This window comes from Schistosoma haematobium, chromosome 1, assembly GCF_000699445.3.
Source record: "Schistosoma haematobium chromosome 1, whole genome shotgun sequence".
In the NCBI taxonomy this organism is placed as follows: domain Eukaryota; kingdom Metazoa; phylum Platyhelminthes; class Trematoda; order Strigeidida; family Schistosomatidae; genus Schistosoma; species Schistosoma haematobium.
In genome coordinates, this window is record NC_067196.1 from 38,252,700 (window position 1) to 38,263,004 (window position 10,305).

General features: G+C 37.5%; 1 protein-coding gene across 1 annotated transcript in view; it reads right to left on the minus strand.

Moving 5' to 3' along the window:
- Positions 1–4,246, minus strand: part of PACSIN2_1 (Protein kinase C and casein kinase substrate in neurons protein 2) — a 45,457-nt gene extending 41,211 nt beyond the window's left edge. Inside the window, exon 1 of the mRNA XM_051217875.1 lies at positions 3,754–4,246. Within this exon, the coding sequence (XP_051073972.1) occupies positions 3,754–4,047 (294 nt within the window). The 5' untranslated portion in view covers positions 4,048–4,246. The remainder of the gene's footprint in view (positions 1–3,753) is intronic.
- Positions 4,247–10,305: the final 6,059 nt, after the last annotated feature.

The window sequence follows — 10,305 nt, forward strand, 5'->3', positions numbered from 1 at the left end:
TAAAACTGAATAAGATCAAAACTAGAAGAGATATGACCCCTTAAGGCATAAACTTTAATCATGAACAAACGCGTATAGATGAATAAATAGATAGATTTGTAATGAGTTAAAAAAACTAATACCGTTTATGAACTTCAAAGAAATTAACTATTAACCAACCAAGTACTTTTATATTCAGGTACTACACCACAGAAGATAGGATATTAATACATATCCAATTAACAATCATCATTATCACAGATATAACTGAGATGCCAAGAATCTGAGACAGGTTTTTGGATATTTTTAGAACTAATTATTTCTGGATGAAAGAAAACGATCTCAAATTAACCCAGTTCCAACTTATCCACGTAAGTAAGGAATTCTGAGTTAAAAATCCAGTTGGATTCACAAAAGATAAACTATGAGCACATTAACTGGGAATAAATAAATAAAAGTTTGTGTACTAAACTTCTAAGAAAGTAAAAGGGGGTTTGTAAAAGCAGTCGAAATCGGGGGAAGATTCAGTGAACTCAAAACGTAACACGAAAAATCATAAAATGATTAATATAATAAGCTACATTTGGGGGCGGGAACAGGATGATACTTCAAGACCACATGCAGGTCTGTATACTAAGATTTAACTCGTAATTATCAAGTGTTTCCAAGAGATGGTATCTAGTTGTTTAAACATTAATATCCTAAAGCAGTAGTTGTAATTGAAACCCATATAACGACTGGTCACGGTCTAAAGTACAAACATACATGCGCAACAGTAATGTTAAGATGAGTAGTATAGGTTAAATTCAGGCATTTGAAATATTAGAATATTTAGCTTAGGCATCCAGTGGCTGAACGCACAAATATAAAAGACAAGCTGTAAAAATATTACAGTTTTAGAAGATATCGTAAAGAACGGCACTGAGACTGATTTCAGTAAACAAGTAATGGGGTTGAGAGGACTTTTTACTAACAATAGTTACCATCTGTAGAAAAAGTGAAAATGTCTGAACAATTCACAGCATTTTAACAGCAATGACAAAGCCATTTATGAAAAAGAAATAATCTATGAAAAGTTTTGAAATACATAAGGCTCTAATCGTTATTCATCTACAGACCGAATGACAAATGAACAAACATGAGGTTTCACCACCATAAAAAGAGCTTAGGTTGTAATAGAAAGACCCGTGATTCACCATGAAAAGCACTAACTTTTAAAATCTCCACAATCTTATTTATTATTATTTATTCAGACACAAACATTGGTGCAAGGTGGTACCAAACAGATATGTGCCGCATAAATCATTCGACTTGAGAGGGGGCTGGGATAATACCCGGATGCCCAAACCAAAGCAGGTGGTTTTCTTAGGGAAGACCACACCCGGAGCCGTTGACCTGAAGGTCTAATCCACAGGGCAGTGGAGCAACGCCAGGAGATGCAGTCCCATGGTAGCCGGTGACCAACGATTGGTTCACATGCCATTTGTTCCCTCAGGATACTGGAGCCCATGTGCACCATTGGTTTGGAATCAGGGTTTTCCAACTACCTCAGGTAGATCCTCCATATCCACCAACCCGGTTAAAGCGTTGGACATTTGCTTTTTGTTCTCCCAATTTCGTAAATAACACTCGTGCCGCGAGAAGGCGGTGAGTAAGAACAAACTAAATGCTGGTCAGTTTGAACCTGAATAATTGCTTTGTTTTGATAGGCTATAATTTCCTAGTAAAATTTAATTGTGACCACTTGTATTAGTATGTGATATTCCCTGGTTACACAGTGTTATTATTATTAATTTATTTATTTGAACACATAAATATTGGTACAAGAATGCGCCACACACACAGTGTTATGCTTATTTACACCTGACCGGTGCTGCTGCCTTGACTTGGTGGTCGGCCTTGCCTGTCGTTATGAATCAATCGGGTTATACTGGCTAGAACAATCCTTTCTCAAGGTTCTTCCATGCCAGGCAGGTCGGTTGACGAGCGTTAGAACAAAAAGCAGCGAACCCAGGGCCTAAAGGCGAAGTCGTACTGCTGGCTGTATAGAGGTATGACGACAGTAAGGTGCTTCCTTCAAAAAACCAGCATTACAACGATGCCGTCTTCCCACAAAAGAAGGGGGATGAGGAAAGGCTAATCCGAAGAATGCACACCTCGCTTTATTTCGTCTCCGGCGGTAAGGTCTCAATAACTACGAAGCTAACATAAAAATTACCCACAAAAAGGTCATGCGTGGCCAGCCTCAAGCAGCTGCCTCTTGGATATCGCGGTCACGCTTCCGGTCACTAAGACTAATCCAATTTCCTTTTCAGTTACCTCTAAAGGGACCCTTCATTGTGTAAGCAACCGGGAAGTGATAACTTCCCTCATACCTTTGAAATCACTCAAGACCACCATATTCATTAGATAAATGAGGTTTATTCGCAAGAACATCCAAAAGTATTTTTAGCATTCACGTCAATTACTAATTATTTTAAAAACGCTCCCTATAAACTCGATAAATAGACGAGTTAACGTAGTACTTGATACTCACCACTCACAATTAGATCTATAGATTGCTTTTAAAGACATTAGTAATAGTTATAAGTTTAATCATACTGCCACTGACAACCACTAAAGTTTGAACACAGTCAACTGTAACCAATATGAAAGTAAAGATTGAATTCTGCTCAATACTTACCTATACTGACCTATATATTAGGGCATGTCAATTTTTAGTAATAAGCCGATTATATTCTTTGACACAAAGAGCTTTATGTGAATCGTGGGATGACTGTCATGTCTAGACGTACAATGCCACCTACTAAATACTACCACAGATCTCATCATATTTCGTGCTAAAAAGATAACCTCACCACAAATAAAAAATCCGACACCAACACACTTATCTAGGACAAGTGATGAAATTATTTTAAGGTTTTTGGCAATTCCCAATAAGCAGATAGATTGGTACGATTTATTTTTGTTGACAGTGGACTAAAACCACTTTACTGTAGCACGAACCAACCTAATCTACTTAGCCAGAAGACAATACGGGGGATGTAACGAAACTAGGTAAACGACTGAGGTGCGGATTTGTGTACTGAGGACAGAAGGTCAATTGCATGTGTTAATATTATTCTAGTAAGTTTCTGAAAGTGTATTTTCCTGAATGAGACAAAATGAAGTCACAAACAGCCCCAATTTGTACCTAATCACTATCCAAGTCGTAATCTTTAGATACCCGAGTTTAAAAAGTAGCAAATCATGCTGTTACTGATTCTTCTGAAACCATGACTTGGAAGTATTATTATGACTTACTTAATACCCAACCGAAGGTTTTCCCGACTAAGCTAATAGATATAATTTTGTAGTTGTTTATTACAACTTTCGAATTCCGTGAATGATTTTTAGTATAAACTTACGAACAACAAATAAGCACTGATGGTATGCGCTCAGGCTACCGATTATCACTAATTAATGACAAATAAATAATCGCAGTTAAGATAGCCACCAAAGGTCTCAAAAGGAAAAACAGCAAAGTACACAGAGATTGTATTTTAATAAGGACTAGTCAGCAACGAGGACGACAACCAAGGTTGTGTATAACATGAGCGATTTCATCATGTATGCATTCGCTCAATCGTTGCTAAAACCACTACCCAAATACAAAAACTGACTAATCGTATGACCCAACTCAGTTGACATTTTGAACACTAGATCTAGCAGTACAGAGATTTGCCAGCATTTTGAAAGGGGTCGCGATAATTAAGTCACTGAAAAAGTTCTTACTTGATGGGCATTTGATACAGCTTCAGCTTCCTTACATAATCCTTTCCAAGGGGAGGATCCAGAACCATACTCTAGACCAGAATCAAGGAAACTAAGCCACCGAGAAGACCATTTCTTAAGATTAGATGAATAGGCTTTTTCTAATTCTGCCCGTTCTTGTATCATTAAACATAATTCATTACAGAGTTTGTATGCAGCATCCACGCGTTTAACCGTGCGATGATATTCTCGACACTCCCAAAATGATGACGCATTTGAGGAGTTTTGATCCTCGTATTCACCATTACCGACCATTTCTTAAAAGAACATAAACGGCCGGAATATTTCTACTTGCGCGCTAATTGTATTTGGTCATAAATTCGTTAAGACAAAGCAAAATTCTACGTTGGAATCTGATATTTGTACTTGAACATTAACCACTAGAAGTTGATTTCCTTCTTTCAAATTGAATACTTTGAATCCAGGAGTTTTTTTAACTTCGAAAATTAATATTCTGACCTCTAAATTTGGTTTGGTGAAATCCTGGTAATTATGCCAAATGATTATGAACTTAAATGGAAAAGTCCTCATTCAACAGATTTACGTATCTTTATAAATTTACCATTCCAGTCGAGATCTTAGAAATATAAAATCAAACAGAAAAAAAGATAGTTGACAGTAAATCTACATAAGGTACTATTTTGAGCCCTTAAGGAAACGACGAATCAACTTTTAAAAAAATCCGAAATTACTTAATTTTTCAGTCCACGGCACTGTCAATAAAGCGGGACCTTCTAATACTCTGTGAATGAACTATTTTACACTATAGATTTCATTGCCAACCCGCTTCCAACTTTCTTAAAATCTCTCTTTACTAGCTGTCAGACAGACTTAATCACGCGTGAAAGTTGGTCCTGATTTTCATCAGTCACTTTCACTATTTAAATATAATCCCGTCCAATTTGTTTACTGGATGGTCAAATCTCCAATTTTCTTGTTTCTTTCTATTTTAAATTAATCCATACATCGTAGTTCTTACGTTCTGCTAGCATACAATTCATGTTCTGGTTCGATATAAATTAGTAGGAAGCTAGATGTCAGGCAGGTGCATCGCTAGAAATTCTACTCAGTCTTTAAAAAATGTTAATTTATCAGGTCGGAACCATGAATTTAAGTATCAAAGGGACGTCTGTGTTGTACGGAGGAATTTCGCCGGCTGGTAAGAATGTTTGAGAAAATCCCTCTGTATATGTTTTTCGCCATGAATATTCCTTTGTTTCTTCTTTTTATCTATCGATATTTCCACGGTTGTCTGTATTTACATGCATTTTGCTCATCTTTTGAGTTTTGTCCGAAATCATTATTAGCATACTGTTTAAGGTTCCTGAAACATGGTCATCATCTAAACGTTGTTAGGGTTTCGACTGTTGCTTCACTCTTGTTCACATGAGGGATATAAACTTGCTCCCTCCGTACAGTTTTCATCGGAGGGTAACCTCACCCCTTCCTCCTGGGTAAACTCTACAAGCAACTTTACTAGCTCATTTGATACATCCCACACTAACTCTATCTATCAAAATACTGAGTTGTTGAAGAACATTCAATCCCTCACTTTAAACCCATACCACACCCTCGAGGGTTATGACAACTTTAATCGAGATACTTTCACCCATTTTAAATTAGTAGGTCATTTGTTAAATATGTGTCTTATCAACGCTAGGTCGATCCGCAATAAAAAGACGGATTTAGCCCTGTTTGTATCCATTTATCAACCATCGCTCATAATGATATCTGAAGCATGTACTAAAGTTAATATTTCCGACCTAAGTATATCTCTTGATTACTATTTCCTATAAACAAGTGATAAGTTTAAAGGACGAGGCGGAGGATGCCTTATTTACACTCTAGCTCAAAATCGCTTTTATGTGATATGCCTGAACTAAACAAACTGAAGGATTCGGTGTGAATTGTTTTGAAGCCATCGAGTTCCATTACTTTACTGTTCGGCTATGTCCACTGTCAACCTAACGCATCAGTGGGTGAAATGGCAATATTATCGGAGGTATTCACACTGGCATCATACGTTCCATTCACAGGCAAGCTTATATGTGGTGACTTCAACATGCCTGAAATTTCCTGGTACCCAGTCAAGGCGCTGAAACGTCATTAATCATTTACTGAATGTCCAGAGCTCGAACAGTGAACTTTTCGTGCCTATAGGTAACCCTTGTGCTGTTGATTGAAGAAACCAGACAACTAATGAATAGGTCTTTATTTAGGTCGTCGCACAGTCACAGTGGAGCGTGGGATTATTTGTTCAGACAAACAAAGCCTCTCAACATTAAATATAAGATAATAAGAAATATAACGCCTATAAAAAATAAGGAAGTGAATGAATACTTGACCTGTACTGTTTTGGCATATGCTTGGTTGTTTGAGGTCAACTCTTTACCAACCAACCAAAGCTGTTACAAACTCACTATGTTAGTAGCCCTACCAGACATCAAAATATCTTGAACTTAGTCTTTACCGATAACCTCACCCACAATAATGTGTATATTAAAATCGTTTCCAGGTAGTGACCATAACATCGTCATATGTAGCCTTATTATAAAAACCACAACCGATAAACGTAAAACTGTAACACTTCGTAGACACTATGGCAAGGTTGACTGGAATAACTTCCACAATTACCTAAGAAATACTGATTGCGGAACTTTCTTTACTGAGAACAATACCGTCACACTAATTCATATATTTTATCACAACACCAGAAGTATCAACAACAAAATCGTACCTTTAGAATACTGGAGACCTAATTTATCCGAAGACTTCTATATACCGATCGGTACACGAAGACGTTTTCAAAAACAGTGTACTCGATCCCATAACTTTAATGACTTCCCCTCTTTAGTGACGACGACAGAAATATTTGTCCGAACAGAGGCAATACTTACACGAAAAAGAGTTGCACACGAACAACGTGCTGCCGAACTTATTAACAACTCATTTGCACTCACCATACTCTTTCTTACTAAACGTAAACGTTCTAAATTGAGAGGGAACATATTCATTAAAGACAAATACGTATACGAAGATCCTAAACTTGTTACGGAACTATTTAGTGAACGCTTTTGTTTCTCATTAACTAGCGAAAAACCACCAAGTGATTCGGAACGAATGCCAGTACCTCCCTGTGAAATTACTAATGTACAAAATATCTCTACAGCAATTAGTACATTGAAACACTCTTTCACCGATAGACCAGATGGTTTTCCGGCTAGCACGCTAAAACGTGGTGATGATGTGTGTTTTACTTCTCAAATTACTTGCGATACCACTCTCTACCGCGTGTTATTCCGCTGCCTGGAAAACTACACACATCACTCCCAAAATTAAGACAGGAACTGAAGCAAATGTTGAAAATTACCGTCTCATAAGCATAACTTCATTGGTATGAAGAGTGATGGAAAAAGTAGTTAAAGCGGCGGTAGTCCAACATCTACTTACTAATAATCTCGTGTCGACCTCTCAGCATGGAATTCCTAGGTCCAGATCATGCAATACATGCCTAGTAGACTACCTGAATGATATAACTCTGAAGCTAGACAACAGACTGCTTGTATCAGTCCTATTCTTATACTTTAAGGATGCTTTTGATAAGTTCCCACACAAAAGGATTCTAGTCAAACTACAGTCCTTCGGAATCGACAACTCACTCTAAACATGGTTCGTTTCATTCTTAACAGAGCGTAAACAAATGTTAAAGTACAGTGACTATCTCTCATCACCTAGACCAGTAACTAGTGGAGTCATCCAGGGAAGTGTATTAGGTCCACTCTTGTTTTATATATATATTTACGCTCCCTCTACCATAGGCCTCATTGGTATTTCTCGAGACCTCGTTGGTATATGTACGACATCAACAATAATATCTCACTCCCAAGTGACATGCTACATTAGGTAAACCAGTTTACAAGTAAGGTCAAACTGTTATAAACGCTAAGAACTACTGTAATAAGTTACTCAGTTTAACAAGTTGTAAAACAAATTGGTCACAGAAACAAGGGGTTAAATGTTCGTACACAAGAATACGAACAATGTTAATCTGACTCCAATGTTCGATGTAAAAGGGGGCACGCCAAACTAATGTTGCGTTGAAACGAATGGCTCGTGGTGTAGAACTAATAGAATTAAAACATAGGGCTGTGAATAACAAGAAAAAAGAGTCAAACTTAACTTAATCTGTTGTGCTATTGATACCACATATCCTCCTGAAATATCGGAGATATTAATGAAGGCGTACAACGAAGTCAGATGTTATATCACAGAAAACCTGAAAAAGGGAAATCGAGAAGGGTGAAAAGTAGAATACCTAGTAAAGTTTAGTCAATTGTGATAAACTAATTAAGAGACGACCACTTAAACTTGATCCTTTTTATTACTTAAACTCTTAACCAAGTGTACTTCAACAGATTGAGAAAAAGGAGTCTAAAGAAACCGAGATTAAGATTCAGAGATACGACATAGTGTTGGCAATTAAAGTAAAGGTTTTTGTCACGAAATGACATCAGTTATAATAAAAACTGCAATTTTGCCTTATGGATGAATGCATTTCGCGCTATAATCCAAGACTCGCAGTACTTGGCTTCATCGCTCCGTCCATAAATTATAATTACGTCGCCGAAAGCTTGAAATTATGCATATTTCCAAAATTTAGTAAAGAAAACAGAATGTTCGGATACATAAATGGATTTTTCGTCATGATTGTTATAGTTCGTTTTTATTTTTTGTATTAGCTCCCTACTTGTTGAGACCTTACCGCCGGAGACGGATATCTGTAGGATAAGGCGAGGTGTGCGTTTTTAGGGTTGAAGATGACACAGGTATTCAGTGTTTGACAACGCTTCTACCAGTAACACCTAATATAATTTGTTCCCACCCAGAGAAATCAAAAGACAGAGTCGAGGAGATCGGAAGAGTGTATTTGGCGATTGCCAATATATCGGAATTCTCTGACCTAATCTGGCTAGCGATTGCGGAAGATGTTGAGCACAGCGTTACCACACGTGATCTGGTGCGGATGCATGACCGAGCGCCTTCAGCTAGATGAGTCCATTAAAACATATGGTCAGCATCCAATGTCGAAAACTTAGAGCTATTTATTTTGGGGATTTATTTACTGCTAGAGGGTCGACCTTTTCTAACCACACCCCTCATTGTGTGAAGGCAGCATCGCTGTTATGCTGGTTGTCTGAACGAAACACCTTACTGTTGCATTGCCTCTGTACAGTCAGAAGTACGACTTCGCCTTCGGATCTTGAGTTTGTTGCTTTTAGTCTTACCGCTCTTCAACCGACCTATCTGGCATGGTAGGACCTTGAGAAACGATCGTTTCAGCTATTATAGATCGACTGGCTCATCGTGATAGGCAAACCCTACCACCACGTCAAGGAATCGGATCTCAAACTCCTCAATGAAATCAGACAATAAAAGATTTAGTTATATGTTTTCTTAATACTTTACTCTCGATGCACTTTCGTTCAAATAAACAGCTTAACTTATTCTAACTTTGACTTCCCTTCCACCATTTGAACCTACTCCACCATTTTAACTTTCACAACTCAGTGTATTTTACCACTGCATTCTCTCAAGTGGATGCTCTAATCAAATTTCACTCTAGCAACACGGGGTTAATTAAGCCGCAACGCAACCACGTAAACTTAGTGTATCGCCCAGGGTCATCTGTGCGTTCAAGCAACCACAGATTTTGTCATCTCATAATGTATTTTTAATTAAATAACTAGATTATGTAGTTAATTTTGCTCTGTTTTTAATTTTTATTCGCCACGTCCGACTGCGTTACACTGTACGTCCATCGCACGCTGTGATGATATCTCAAGTCATAGTGAGTTTATTCACATAGTTGATTGTTTCCAGATAGACTGTCAGTGCATGATTTTACTGAAGAAAGGTTTGTTGTACTGCAAACTATGTTTTTATGAACAACTGCCTGTTGTCTTCAGTATGAAAGCAGTATATATGTATCCTTCGTTTTCTCTTAGGTAAGTTCGACTGGCCTATATTTCGTGTTTTGGTTTCATCGGCTTAATTATGTCCATTTAACTACTTTGAGCAACATGTCTTTGCAAGTGAAACAATAACTATGACACTTGCTTAGTTTAGTATTCTTGGTTGTCGTATAATTCATTTTAGTTGAAAGAATTATGGTATACTTAAGAATAGTGCTTGAAGCCTGTAACGAAACAGATCAGTTTAGTAAGTAGAGCTGCCTGTTTTTAGTGAGTATACTGATTCAAAACAGTCTGATTAAAAGTAGGAAAAAACGTGCCTTTGATGCTGTTGCTGTCATACATTATAAGATAGCCATAAGTACGTTTGGTGTTTATTTGTAGACAGTACGTCTAACACTGTTCATGTTTCAAGACCACTTTCACTAAACGATTTCCCCAGCAATAACATCGGTAGCAAGATAGCTAAGCGTCTGAGCTTTTAGTTGCCCGCAAAACAGCAGTATACAGCCTTAGAAGATGAGTGTTCTGTGTCTCAATC